General features: G+C 43.6%; 1 protein-coding gene across 5 annotated transcripts in view; it reads left to right on the forward strand.

The window, feature by feature from the left end:
• The window catches only part of LOC135109684 (protein unc-13 homolog B-like), a 99,287-nt gene that overhangs the window by 26,836 nt on the left and 57,451 nt on the right, over positions 1 to 15,000 (forward strand). For all 5 annotated transcript variants that reach the window (XM_064021228.1, XM_064021232.1, XM_064021231.1 and 2 more), the window contains exon 2: positions 5,838 to 5,878. In XM_064021228.1, the coding sequence (XP_063877298.1) occupies positions 5,838 to 5,878 (41 nt within the window). The remainder of the gene's footprint in view (positions 1 to 5,837; positions 5,879 to 15,000) is intronic.

Genomic DNA, 15,000 nt, shown 5'->3' on the forward strand with positions numbered 1-15,000 from the left:
GGGAAGAAAAGAAGAGGAAGCAAGCACGGGTGAAAATTAGAGGTTGTAGAGAAATTATGAAAAGAAAATAACGAAAATTGTGAGTCATAATTCTCATTTGAGGAAGATGGATGGATTGCTGATGATTTACATATATAGACTCTCTCTCTCTCTCTCTCTCTCTCTCTCTCTCTCTCTCTCTCTCTCTCTCTCTCTCTCTCTCTCTCTCTCTCTCTCTCTCTCTCTCTCTCTCTCTCTTGGAGGTGTTTTTGTCTCCAGTGACACAATAGATTAAGTAATATTTCTCTCCATTAGAGACCTTCAGTGGCTGTCTGTCCATCTGCCTGTCTGTCCACCTGCCTGTCTGTCCATCTGTCTATCTCTCTGTCTGCCTGTCTGTCTGTCTATCTCCTTGTCATAGCCTGAAATTGGTAGTGTGAGCTGGCTGTCCTGTATGTGTGTGTGTGTGTGTGTGTGTGTGTGTGTGTGTGTGTGTGTGTGTGGTGTCTCATATTGTCCCGTACGTGTTTGTCTCCCTTTATTCCTCGTCCTCCTCCCTTCTGTAATGAGCACGTGGGACAGGTGAAAGACAGGTAAACCAGACTCATTAATGAACTCCCATCCTCCCCTCATCTCTCCTCTCCTCCCTTTCTCTCCCCTCCCCTCCCCTTCCCTCTCCAGCCTTCCCCTCCCTTGCCCATCAAGTTCAGGAAGGGGAAAGAAGGGATGGAGGGAAAGGGGAAGGGTGGAAGGGCAAAGTGACAGAGGCATGAGAAGGAGAACCTGGATAAATAGGGAAGAGAAGATAAGTAGATAAAAGGAGAGAGAAAATACATGGTGAAAAGGGAACGTGACATCAGAGGTAGGAGGAGGAGGAGAGGAGGAGGAGGAAAGAGAGATGAAGGAAAGGAGAAAACGAGTAGGGAAACGGAGGAAAGAGAGATGTAGAAAGGGAGAGAGAAAGTAGGGAGGAGGGAAGAACAATAAAAGGAAGGGAGAGAGGAAGTAGGCAAGAGAAGGACGGGAGAGAGGGAGTAGGGAAGAGAAGGAGGAAGAAAAAACAAAGATAGTAGAAAAGAGATAAGAAAGCTGAAGTAAGGGAGAAAGGGAAACGAGGAGAGGGATAAAGGAGAAAAGGGAGCTAAATGACGGGAGAGGAGTAGGGAAGAGAAAATAACGAGGAAAGACAGCTGAAGGAAGGGAGAGATGAAGTAGAGGGGAGGAGAAAAGAAGGAAGGTAGGGAGAGAGAGAGAGAGAGGGAGACAGGTGTTGAATCCTGGCGTCATTAATTTAAAAGTTGAGGTGTGTGTGTTGTCGCCTTAGAGGGTCGTGATTAATTACATACTTAGTAATTAATGGCAGATGTTACGTTGGGGGAGTCTTGTGTGAGTTATTCTTCATCTACAGTATTTTGTCTTTCTATGTTGATCTATGTTTGAAATTTTAACTTTTATTATTTGTTTATTTGTTTCCTCGTCTTTCTATCCTCTTATTATTTGTTTCTTTTTATTCTTGTTTGTTTTGACGTTCGCTATTTATTTTCTTCGTATGAGTTGTTATTGTTATGTTTTATTAAATTATGCATGAAATATTTACGTTGATTATTGGTTTATTTGTTTCCTTGTCTTTCTATCCTGTATTAGTTATTTTCTTTTTTTTCATTATTTACTCTCCTCCTTGTTTACTTTGACACTGATTGCTTTTTATATTTATTTCTTCTGCTTTTTATATTTATTTCTTCTCCATTCTGTCTTATTTTGATTATTATTATTCTTGTTTTGTTTACTTCGAATATTTATTTTTCCTTTGATTACTTTTTGTTTATCTATTCGTGTTTCTGTTTTCCTTCTTATGCACTTTCATCCTTTACATCTTTTTCTTCCGTTCTTCCCTGCTTTCATTTATTCCTAACACAATTTCTCTTCCCCTATATTCTTTTCCTTTCATAATTTCTCTCCAAACCCCTAATCATCACCCATTCCTCCTCATCTTTCCCTTTCTTCCCTCCAAACTCCTCCTATTCCTTCCGCTCTTCTCCTTCCTCCATTCATTATATACTCCTTACTTCCTTTCATCCACTTGTCCAGTCCTCCTTTCTTTCCCTCTTCTCTCCTTCCATACATTCTTTATTCTCTCCATCATTATTCTATGCTCCATTTCCTCCTTCGTTTCTGTATTTCATGACTGCTTCTCTATCCCTGTTCCTCCTCCTCTACTTCCTTATCCTGTCTTCCATACCTCCTCCTCTTCCTCCTCCTATTGTGTGCCTTTTTCCTCCAGCCCTCGTTTCCACCTCCTCTTCCATGCTGTTTCCTCTTCCTCTTCCCTCCTTCAGTTTATTGGCAATTAATTATAGAATAGAAAGTCCAGTTCTATTCTCAGGCGTTTCCTCAAAAAGTATGTTAGGGTAACTTACGAGAGAGAGAGAGAGAGAGAGAGAGAGAGAGAGAGAGAGAGAGAGAGAGAGAGAGAGAGAGAGAGAGAGAGTGCACTGGTGTTGATTTATATTCTTTTTAGGTGTGTGTGTGTGTGTGTGTGTGTGTGTGTGTGTGTGTGTGTGTGTGTGTGTGTGTGTGTGTGTGTTTGATTGTCTAATTAGTGCCATTGACGGGAATCAGCCAATCAACGATAAGGACTGCCCGTAACGAGGCACAAGAGTCCACCAATCAGAAACCTCCCAGGCGCCAGGCAGCCAATACGGACGCAGTATCCATTTGCTGACCAATAAGCGGGCATCTCACTCTCCCATTGGCCGAAAATTACTCAGTAAAAGATGGCAAGGGGAATGAACCAATGATATGCCGTTGTGATGCTAGGGTTAGTGCATTGACCAATCACGGAGCGAGAATTGAATGCGAGAACCAATGGGCGTTGTTTTCAGGCATTCCGTCTATCTTGGCGAATAAAGATGGTGCATTTAGAGGATGAAAGGCCGAGTGTTAAGATTTGAAGAGGTGTGGTGCCTTTAGATGTGTTTGTCTAGCTATGTTTGTTTACGTCTCAGTCAGGCAACCAGCTAGTTAGTAAGTTAGTCATTTAGTCTCTCTCTCTCTCTCTCTCTCTCTCTCTCTCTCTCTCTCTCTCTCTCTCTCTCTCTCCCTGCTATTTTTTCCTAATTTATCCTCAATTTTCGAATTTTCTGCCCAGCAACCTGCCTTCTTGTTCCCTGCTTCCCTCTCCACCTGTCTTCATCGTACCCAAAACCAGCGTGACGTCAGCACCAGGTGGAGCATAAGAGACTAGACACCCGCAGTGCACCGGCAGTGTGTGTCTAGCAGCGGGGGAGACAAGTTGTTGCCGCTCGTTATTAAATCCTGTAGATTACGTTGCACCCTAAGTTCTTGTAATGCTGAAGAAAGGGAGGAGAGAGGGAGAGATAAAGAGAGAAAGGGAATGCATATTGAAAGTAAAGTAGGGTAGAGAGAGGGAAAGGAGAATAATCTGTGGGTAGATTAAAGAAAGGATTGTGATAAATATATAACAATAAGAGGAGGAACTGAGAGAGGAGGAGGAGGAAAATAGTAATTGAGGAAGGAGAAACGAGTGACAGAAATTGCTTGAGGGAGGGAAGTGTGTGTGTGTGTGTGTGTGTGTGTGTGTGTGTGTGTGTGTGTGTGTGTGTGTGTGTGTGTGTGTGTGTGTGTGTGTGTGTGTGTGTGTGTGTGTGTGTGTGTGTGTGTTGCAGAATGAATGATAAAAAGGAAAGAGAAGAAATACCCCACATTCTCGTTTTATTTATTTTTTTTACACTCCGGCATTTCATTTCATAAATAACTTCTTGTTCAGCGGGGCATTCTTTCCTTCCATTCCACTCCTCAGAACATGCCCTATTACTCTCTCTCTCTCTCTCTCTCTCTCTCTCTCTCTCTCTCTCTCTCTCTCTCTCTCTCTCTCTCTCTCTCTCTCTCTCTCTCTCTCTCTCTCTCTCTCTCTCTCTCTCTCTCTCTCTCTCTCGCTATTTTCCACTCCATATCCCCGCACCGCCTGTATCCGTGACGCCATCTTCCCAAGCCTAAAGAATCCCTTAATTTACTCCTGTATAGGCCTGTCCGGAAATCCTCCCTGAGCCTATCAAAGCTAACGCAAGAACGATAATTGATGGAAGCTTAAAACAAAACTCCCATGATTTATCCCCCGATGCTGATAAACGCTAACTAAAGGAAAGATGGAAAAAGAACGTTGTGATCTTTCTAATTAATGCCATCATGTGTTAAGTGTTACCTGGGGACACGGAGTAGGCCTAAGCAGGAGATAAATTAATTATTGTAGCTTGGGGGCCATAATGCCATTACTCCATATCAGGGTTCCTCGGCAGGACAATGGGCGTGGGTAAAAGCGTCCTTAGGGATTCCACCAGTTGGGATCATAATGCCTTGCCTTCCTTCTCTTCTCTCTCAAGGGTGTCATTGTTTTCTCCTAAGGGTATTTTAAGTCTTATCTGTGGACATCATAAGGCTGGTGGGTGATGGACTTTAATTAATTAAGGGGAAGAATGTGTGTGTGTGTGTGTGTGTGTGTGTGTGTGTGTGTGTGTGTGTGTGTGTGTGTGTGTGTGTGTGTGTGTGTGTGTGTGTGTGTGTCATTGGTCTTCTTTTTCCGTATTGTTACATATTTTACGTAAGTACGATTTCTGTTTTACGTACGTGCAGTGTAAACAAGAATGGCTGACTCTGATCGTGTGTGTGTGTGTGTGTGTGTGTGTGTGTGTGTGTGTGTGTGTGTGTGTGTGTGTGTTACATAGCGTATAACATAATAAAGGTAAGTTGTGCGCTATAAAATGTCCAGCCACCTAATCTGCATCGCATCAGGTAAGTTATTCCCTGAGATTCTCCGTCAGCGATAAGACTGAAAGAAAGCTCCCTCGATATTTGCCACCCAACCTTCCTCTTGCTTTAGATTAGACTGTGCAGCTTCTTACGAAACAGCCTCTAGAGGATAATACAACTTTGTGTTCCCTTGTGTTCTGATGTTTCTCCTTCCTTTGTGTTCCTTGTGTTCTGTTATTTATTCTTCCTTTGTGTTCCCTTGTGTTCCTCGCGTCTTGATCTTGGCGGACAGGGTGAAGCGATAGAGTGAAGTAAATACTCCCTTAGGTTCCCTCTCCCTCTCTCCTCCTCTTCGCTTACTTAATATGCAAACTGAGTCTTAGCAACCTCGTTATCCCAACAGTATAAACAAGATCCTCTCTTCCTTATCATCCTCCTCCGCCTCCTCTTCCTCTTTCTCCATCATCCTTTTCTTTTTTTCCGACTCCTTTCCCTCGTCCTCATCCTTGTCTTTGTCCTGTACTGTGTCTTTTTCTCCTCCTCCTCCTTCTCCTCCTCCTCCTACTTGGGTATTCCTGCCTTGGTCCTTGCTTTCTTGTTCTCCCTCTCGTAGTTTACTCGTGGTAGTTTGTAGTTCCAGCAGATGTCCTCCATACCAATAGCTTTCGTTCCATCTCTTCTTCCTGTTTGCTCCCCATGTACTCCTGCTCCTTTTCTTTCGTTCAGGATGGCAAATAATTATTCTTTTATTATGTTTATTTCCTGAGATGGGTTATTTGTATCGGTTTTCTACGAGTTTCCCTCTCCTCCTCTTCCTCCTTTTCCTCTTCGTCAGGTCTGTTCTTCCTATGTATTTCCTAAGAGTTTCCCTCGCTTTTTACTCTTCCTCTAGCTCAGGACGCAGAGATATTAACTTTTCTTTTTTTTATGTAGTCCTGTTCTTTTTCTCATATTCAGGGCGGCAAATAATTATTCTTTTCTTTTGTTCCTGAGATCTGTTCTTTTTATGTATTTCCTACGAGTTTCCCCCTCCTCTTCCTCTTGTAGTTCAGGACACCAAAATATTAACCACTCTTCTTTTTTCCCCGCAGAATGAACATGGGGGTATGGATGGCGTGGTTACGAAACTCATGTAAGTAAACACATTATTTCGCTTCTACTTTTACTCTTTTTTTTTTTTTTTTTTTTTTGCCCCAGTTTACACATAGGCCCATTTTTAGGGTCCGTAGGCCTCTAGGGCGCGGAGGGTCGATCAGGCCGCTATGTAGCACACCAATACAGTAGATGTAAATTCCACTTTTTAGATTTGTAAATATAAATGATCTGAAGTTTGGTTTACTAAGAGTATTTTAGATTTGTATACAATAAACCAAGACAGACATTCAGGACTTTGTAAACAGAAATAGCTGGTTATGATGATAATGTAGGAGTTATTTTTATGTTTGTGTTATTGACAGTGACACACACACACACACACACACACACACACACACACACACACACACACACACACACACACACTCACCCCACACACACACACACACACACACACACACACACACACACACACACACACACACACACACACACACACACACACACACACACGTACACGCTTATGATGATGCATACAGTGCCTTACCCCATCGCTCCCAGCACCCCTAACCCCCCCGCTCCCCATTCTAGCTAGTGGTGCCCGACATTAAATTAGTGAAAGCTCAACCACACTTAAGATCTCGTTCATAGCACTGTTTTGTACGCCGCTGAGAGCACTAGCTAGCACACACACACACACACACACACACACACACACACACACACACACATTTAGTGGCTGGACGAGAAAGACATAAAAAATAAACTCAGTAAAGAAAATATGTTTAAAAAATTATTACTGTATTTTTTTAGTTAGTTTCTCGGCGCGTAAGTTTGTGGATGACAATTTGAGTCTTGTTCTTCCCTGTTACCTGTCAACTAGTGCTCACTTATACTTGTTGAATTGTAATCAGTAGGTGCAAGTAGCTCGTATTCTCCTTGCATCACTCGGTTTCTGACTCACTTGTCTTTACTTATTCACTCACTCACTTACTTACTTGAGCAACTGAATCCTGTAGTTTGGGTGGTGCACCTTTTTCTTACCTGGCCTTTCTTACCTGGCCTTTCTCCGCGGCCGCCTCATCTGGCTCATGACTCGCTCCTCACACCTGCCAACCGTCACACCTGTGGCTGCCGGAGGGGTGACTCGGCCCACTACCACGCCTCTTCGCTGACGCACGCAAACACACACACACACACACACACACACACACACACACACACACACACACACACACACACACACACACACACACACACACACACACACACACACACACACACACACACACACACACACACACGTTACGCACTTTCTATTTTTCCTTTCTGTCTGGGAGAATGTATTTAGCTCTGAAGTCTTGTGTTTCTCTCTCTATATTAATTGCAGTTTTGTGCCTATATGTGTGTTTTATATGCTATTATATAACATCTTTTATATACTGATCTTTACATATATATATATGAATATGTATCTTGCTAACATCTTCCTCAGCATATATATTCATATGTATATTCTAGCATTCTGCATCCAGTTGATCGAGTCTTCTGTCTTGAATATATATATATATATATATATATATATATATATATATATATATATATATATATATATATATATATATATATATATATATATATATATATATGCTCTACCCTTCAGTTCCTCATTTCCACCGAGCTGTCTTCTCTTTTATCTCATCTTAATTCTACTTACAAAAAATTTTCATGGTATTATCCAGTACCTTCACGTATTTAATCTTTACCTTTTCCTTTTCCTTTTTCCTCATCCTTTTCCCTTCCCCATTCTTCCTTTTCTCCTCGCCTTGCTCCTCCTCCTCGTCCATCACACACTTTTTGCCTTGGCGCTTTTCTTATTACTATTTGCCTTTTGCTAAATCTTTAAAAAAATGGTTTTCCTCTTTTCTTTGTCTCGTTTGTCTCCTCCCCATCCTCCTCGTCCTCCTTCTCCACTTTCTCCTCCTCCTCCTCCTCCTCCTCCTCCTCCTCCTCCTCCTCCTCCTCCTCCTCCTCCTCCTCCTTCTCCTCTTCCTCCTTCTCCTCCTCCTCTTCCTCCTCCTCCTGTCGTAGTCTGCTGTACATAAATGCCTGTGTGTTTACATTTCAATATTTTCTCCTTAAATTACACGTTAGCATTTCAGATGACTTTCTTTTTTTGGCGTTTTCTTATTTACTACTACTACTACCACTATTACTTTTACTACTACTACTACTACTATTACTACTACTACTACTACTACTACTGCCAATTATTGTTTAGATTACCATTATTATTATCATTACTACTGTACTCTCTGAACATTCCCCTCTCCTTATATATATCATTATTATTTTTTCTAATCCTCTTATCTGACTGTCCGCGTTAAAGGGTGATCCTGGCCAGGTGGGTGACTCCATATGTCGGTGCTTCTCTAATCCTTACAACGGGGTGTCGAGGTGCTGGTGCGGCCCAGGCACACCTCACTCATGCCCCCATAATACCTTCATAACACCTCCCCCCTGCCCCCACTCCGGCCCTCCCCAACAGACCCTCACTCCCTCAAACACATCGAAGTAACTAACACATGATATTGTTCCCTCCCTCCCCACCACTCCCCTTCCCGCCCTTCATTGCTCCTCTAAGCTGTGCCCCCTGCCCCCCCCTGTCCCCCCCTTTTTTTTTTCGCTAGCCCGTCTGCCCGCTCGTCCGTATGCGTTCGTTCGTTCCCATTTTCTTTTCCCGTTTTCCTATACCAGTATCCTTTTCCTCCTCCTCCTCCTCCTCCTCCTCCTCCTCCTCCTCCTCCTCCTCCTCCTCCTCCTCCTCCTCCTCCTAGCCAGCCTCGCTTGCTAGCTCTTATTCTTGGCCTGTTTGTTTGTTTGTTTGTTTTGTTTCAATGTATTTTTATATGATGTTTTTTGTGTGATTTGTTATTACTGTTTGTTTGTTTGTTTCGTTCTGTTTCTTTTTCTTTGTCGTTTCCGTTGTTTGGTGTAATTTGTGTGTATGTGTGTGTGTGTGTGTGTGTGTGTGTGTGTGTGTGTGTGTGTGTGTGTGTGTGTTGGGTAACCATTTATACCATTGTTTAATGTTATAGTGTTCATTTCCGTATTACTAATTATTTTTTGGTAGTGTTTCGCAAAAGTAATACTGTATGTTTTTCATCCATGTTTTCCTCCTCCTCCTCTTCCTCCTCCTCGTACATCATGCAAAGCCAGATGACTTGTGTAGCACATGGTTGGCGTTGCAGAAGTAACACTGTTTAAAAAAAAAAGTGGCAGTTTTATTGTTGTATTGCAGCAACACTTAAGTCGCAACCAGGTGTGCTTCAGGTCCTCTCGGTGTTGCAAGACTGGGTGTTGATATAATATGTATTTTTTTATAAGTGTTGCGTAATTTGTTATTATTAGTGTTGCTTATTTATTTATTTTCAAGAAATTTCAGACATTAGTTTACGCTGCTCATATTTTACTGTTGGTTTTACTTTTTTTTTTTTTTGTCTTTTTTCACATACTTCTTTACCTCCCTCTCTCCCTCCTTACGGTCTTCATTTTCTCTCTCTTGCCTTCCTGCCTTCTTTCCTTCCTTCCTTCCCTCCTTCCTTCCCTCCTTCCTTCCTTCCTTCCCTCCTTCCTTCCCCTTCAGCAGCTGGCGAACTTTATTTAGCTCCTTAATGACCTTTAACCTTCCTCAGGGTCACTCTGCTCTCTGACCTTTTAGTGTTACATGCTTTCCTCCATTTCTTCCTCCCTCCCTCCGTGCCTCCCTTCCCCTTTCACTCTCCCTCTCTCTCCCTCCGTTCCTTCATATAGTTTTTTTTTTTTTTTTTTTGCTTTTCTTCATCTTTTTGGGCAAAGTTTTTTTTCTATTTTTTTTCCCAAAGTTCTGTAACATGTTATTTTTCTGTTGGTATTTTTTTTATTTTTTTCCCGGGGTGTATTTATTGGATAACCCAGAGGTTGATTCACAATTTCTTTACGTTTTCTTTTCTGTCGGTTTTAGATTTCTTTTTTCGAAACTTTCTTAATTCTTTGGCCTCGAGGGAAGCTTTTAAGAAGTGACTGGATGGTTTTGTGAGTCGTGTTGAGTGAGCGAGTGAGTGAGTGAGAGAGTGAGTGAGTAAGTGAGTGAGTGAGTGAGAGACGTGGAATGATGGTGACACAGAGGAGATGAATGTTTCAGTATGCGAATAAAATGAATGGCGAAGTGGCTGATTTAGTGAGAATTAATGAATGACTGACTGACTGAATACATTAATTAGTGAGTGAATGAGTGATTGAATCTACACGAAAGGAAAAAAAATAACATATGTGAAGGAAGAGATGATGAGTAAATGAATATGGCGATGAAAAAAAAATGGGAAGAAGCAAAATAATTAAACTGAGTGAGTGTGTGAGAGAGGAACGGTACATAATGGTGGCAGGGAGGAGTGGGTGAAGATGAGTGATTGGGTTAGTAAATAAAAAAATAAAAATAAGGGAGTGACACAGTGACTTAGTAAATGACTGATTGAATGAACGAATGACGAGTTGGTGGACAAGTGAATATAGTGACAAAAGAGAGAGAGAGAGAGAGAGAGAGAGAGAGAGAGAGAGAGAGAGAGAGAGAGAGAGAGAGAGAGAGAGAGAGAGAGAGAGAGAGAGAGGTGAGGTAAAGAAGTGAGAGAATGAATGAGAGGGCATAAGATGAGGTGGAGAAGTGAGTGAGAGACTGAGAGGTGAGATGGAGAAGTGGCTCACTGGACTCCACCTATCCCTAACGAAGCCACGTGACCCTCGTTCGATGGTCTGGAAGTCCTTTGAGAAGTTAACGGATGGACGACTGCCTCCTTTTCGTCTCTCTCTCCCTCTCCTTCTCTGCCTCTTTCTCTCTCTTACCTTTCCTTCCTCCTCTCGTCTTTTTCTTTCGATTCTTGCTCTCTATCCTTCATTTATCCTTACACTTTTTTGCTTTTTGCTGTCTTTTATTCATTTTTTTTTATTGGCTTTGTTATCCTTGGTCTCCTGTCCGCCTCTCATGTAATTTTCTCCGTCCTCCTCCACCTCCTCCTCCTCCTCCTCCTCCTCCTCCTCCTCCTCCTCCTCCTCCTCCTCCTCCTCCTCCTCTTGCCATCTGCTTCATCGTCCTCGTCCTCCTCTCCTTCCCGTTCCCTCAGAATTCATCAATAGTGTCAGTTTTTTTTTTTATTTTTTTTAATTTTTAACATCCAGTTTAATTTTATTTCAATACAGTTAACTGTTTTGTCGTGACCCTTTTTGGTTCGTTTTTTTTTTTTTTTTTTTTTGAGGTTTCCCCCCCAGTCATTTTTTTTTATTATATTTTCCCTATACATGGAGTCGAGTGACAATTCAATTTATTAATTATTCGACAATTTTATTCACATTGTTTTTTTTTACAGGATGAGCCTAGCGTTTCAGATATTTTTGGGGAGTTGTACATTTTTCTTTTTACACTTTCCGTCGAGCAGGGCAGCGGGCTGGGTGTGTATGTACCGTGAGCCCAATGTGGGAGGGGGGCGCGGCTCCCCGTCACACCCACCGGGGACCAGCGCCCCCCACCACTCCCCTCCCTATCCCCTTCTAGCGGTGTTGAGTGTGGCCCACCACGCCTCGACGCCCCCCAGTGGTGGCCTTGGTGTTGATAGGCCCCATCCTTCCCCCCGTGGGCCTGTATGGGATGACGTGTGATCCAGGTGGTAGGGGACGCACTGGGGAGCACAGGTAGGGGGTAGTAGTAAGGGGACACAGATAGGAGGGACAGGTAGGGGGACAGGTATGGGGGACAGGTAGGGGGCACAGGTAGGGGGCACAGGTAGGGACGTGGAGTCTTGCCAAGGATATTAAGGTTCGCGACTTGGGAAGGATAAAAAGTTGCACTCAGGAAAGCCACCAGCTACTTGGGCCTCTCAGCTTTAGAGGGAAGGTACAGGTGGCCTCGTTTCAGGGTCATGGGGTCACTTGTCGGCTTAATGGGGGTCACAAGAGGTCATAAGGGGGTAAAGCAGCTACCAGTGGTCTTGAATATTGTAAGGGAGTTGAGTTAAGGTCCAAGTGAGATCAGGCAGTAGGGAAGTGCAGGGTGTTTATGTTTGGTCATTCAGAAAGAGAGGGTGGCTAGGTGGGAAGGGTCTAGACAGGGAGGGTCTATCTAGGAAGGGTGTAGGTAGGGAGGGTCTAGCTGTAAAATGTTAGCAAGAGTTTTTAAAGAAGTGGCATTAGGGAGATGGCAGTAGTGAAGGAGGAAGGGTGTGGGGGTAATGCCGGGGAGGAAGTAGTAATGAGGGAACGATGTGAGACTGCGTGGCGGCGGCAGCGGGGGTGGTAGTGGTGGTGGTCGTACTGAGATGGTGAAAGAACTCTACGGAAAACTTCGGGCTCTTTTTCTCTCTCCCTCCTCTTTCCCTCCAGGGCTGTTTCCTTTGAACTCGCTACTTTCCTCTCCTCCCTGAATACCTTGTCTGGTAATGAGGGGTAGACGGGCTGGCGCGAGAACACCTTTATCATTGGCGAGCTCGAGTTGCCTCTGCTAATGAACCTCCGTCGCGCCGGATAAGCGTGTTCTGGGAAACCCATACGCCGCTTGCTGCGAGTTAAGGCCACTCTGGTGCAACTCAAGTCGTCTTCTGTGAGATAAATCAATGATGAGTCCATTTTCTTAAAGTCATATTAGTTATTATAAATCAAGTTTAATGTGTTCAGTAATTTCTTTAGCAATCTCAAATCCATTTCTTAAAAAAAAAAATTCAAGGGTTGCGTCCATTACTTGTTCAGTGAGCTTTATTTTTTTTTTGCGTGAATGAAGCCCATTTTCTTTTCCTATGAAAGCTCCAAACTCATTTTCTGTGAAGAAAATAAATATTTTTTTTTTCTCCTTTCGGCGGCCGCAAGGCAATCTTAACCCTGCCCTTTGTGAATCCTAAATCTATTTTCTAAGTCTCGAAGACCATTTTCTATGAATCTGAGCCCATGTTCTCAGCCTGGTCCATTTTCTTTTATTGGGAGAAAGGTAAAATGAGAGAAAAGAGCAAGGAGTCTAGCGTTCCCAGCCCACACGTAATAGCTTGAAAGAACGCCATCCACTCCTTCATATACAAAGAATCCTCGTCCTTTCAGAAATGCGATAAAAAGAGAGGCTCCAAAAGAAAGAAAATTGAGCTGTGTACCGTTCTCTTTGTCGTGCGTACGGGAGACTGAGATAGATCCGCGCCTCGTCTTCCCCCAAGGAGGAATGGAGGGGTGGGGGGCCTTGCTTTGTCTCCCCAGCCCTCCTCTCCAAACCTAGCCCATCAAACCTACAGTAATTAATCACCGTACCTTAATCACCTGACTCACCTGCTGTGGCGATGATAGGTAGAGGGTTTGAGGATAATATTGCCTCATTAGTGTGCCCTTAGACCAGAGCGTTTACTGGGTCACGAGGCCATTGTATCGGGTCACGCAAAGGTTGGGATTTTAATGGAGTACAGTCATATTAGAGAGAATTAGAGAGGATTATGTGAACTGGAAGGGATTCTGATGATTAGTTTTTTATTGCTTTACGGTATTTTTGTATGATTTTGATGTAGAGGTTTGTTACGTAGAATGGGTGGAGGGGAATAGGAAGGTTAGGCAAAGTTACATTAGGTGAAGTTAGACTAGATTATATTAGGTTAGGTAATGTTAGGTCAAGTTAGGTTAACTTATGTTAGGTCATGTTAGGTTAGCTTGTGTTGGGTCACGTAAGGTCACACGGATCACACGAGGTCCTCCATGCAGGACTTCCCGGGGGCGGAGGGAGCTTTGACCTTGAACTGTCCGCTCTCCTACACCTTTCCAAACTACCTCCCGCGTGCTGGACGGCTCCCCTCACGCCCCCTGCTGCATTCACTGCCGCCCTTCAGCCAGGAGGAGGCGCTGAGTCCCTCGTAAACATCTCGATATCGCCGCTTTGACCTTGAGGCGGCGCGGGGGGCAGGCAGCAGGGGGTGTAGGGGGGCCTTGTCTGCGCGCCATGGGGAGGAGAGCGCTTGGATGCCATGATGAGCTAAAGAAAGACTAAAATCCCTTGTAGACAGATGCTCTCTCTCACTCTTGTTAAGTTTTGCTGCTGATTTGCCTGCGTATCTCCGTAGCGCGGCCTTCGTGCGTCTGAGCCAAGGTATAGCTGGTGATCAGACTTCTTCGTTTGGCACTGTCTTTCCTCTGTCTCTCTGTGTCTTTCTTCATCTGTCTGTCTGGATGAGGTCCTGTTTAATTGTTCTCTCTTTTTCCTCTGTTTGTTGTCCTTGTGGATGTTGTTGTAGCTGTGGTTGTTTGTCTGTTTGTTTGTTTGGTGTTGTTGTTTTGGTGTTAGTTGTTGTTGTTGTTGTTTTGGTGTTAGTTGTTGTTTTGGTGTTTGGTGTTGTTGCTGCTGCCGATGATGATGATGATGCTATGACTAGGGCACGTGTTATTTCTAAATGTGTTTCTTTTCTTTAGTTTTAGTTTTGTTTTGTCTTTTGGTTACTCGGTGTTGCCTTGCTAATGGTGATGATGGTGGTGATGATTTGCGTGATGGTGGTTATGAGAATGATGGTCGATGTTGTTCCCCACTGCCGCTGCTGCTCCTCCTCCTGCTGCCGCTGTTGCTGCTGGTAGAGATAGTGGTAGTTGGTGGCAATGGTTGTTAGTGCTGGCTGTGTTTACTGTTGGGAGGAATTCACTGCCATTCTATTTGTTTGGCTTACAGTGTGTGGTTAAGTAAAGTTCGTAATCTCCTTTTCTTTACCTGTCTTGCTCTCGCCGTCTTTATTTTCGTAGTAATCCCCTGTTCTTTATCTCCTATTTTGTCTTCCTCCTCCATTGCTCCCCACTCCGTATATCGCTCTGTTTCTTTTTCTCTCTCTCTCTCTCTCTCTCTCTCTCTCTCTCTCTCTCTCTCTCTCTCTCTCTCTCTCTCTCTCTCTCTCTCTCTCTCTCTCTCTCTCTCTTTCCCGTTTCTGTCTCATACACTCTGGTCTTTATTTTTACAGCGAAACTTTATAGATATCGCATGTTTCTCTCTCTCTCTCTCTCTCTCTCTCTCTCTCTCTCTCTCTCTCTCTCTCTCTCTCTCTCTCTCTCTCTCTCTCTCTCTGGTAAATTAGAGAGCCGAATTCTTCTTTGCTTGGGACACCATAAAAGACACTCTCCCTTTTCCTT

The sequence above is a fragment of the Scylla paramamosain genome, chromosome 19 (assembly GCF_035594125.1).
Source record: "Scylla paramamosain isolate STU-SP2022 chromosome 19, ASM3559412v1, whole genome shotgun sequence".
Taxonomy (NCBI): Eukaryota; Metazoa; Arthropoda; class Malacostraca; order Decapoda; family Portunidae; genus Scylla; species Scylla paramamosain.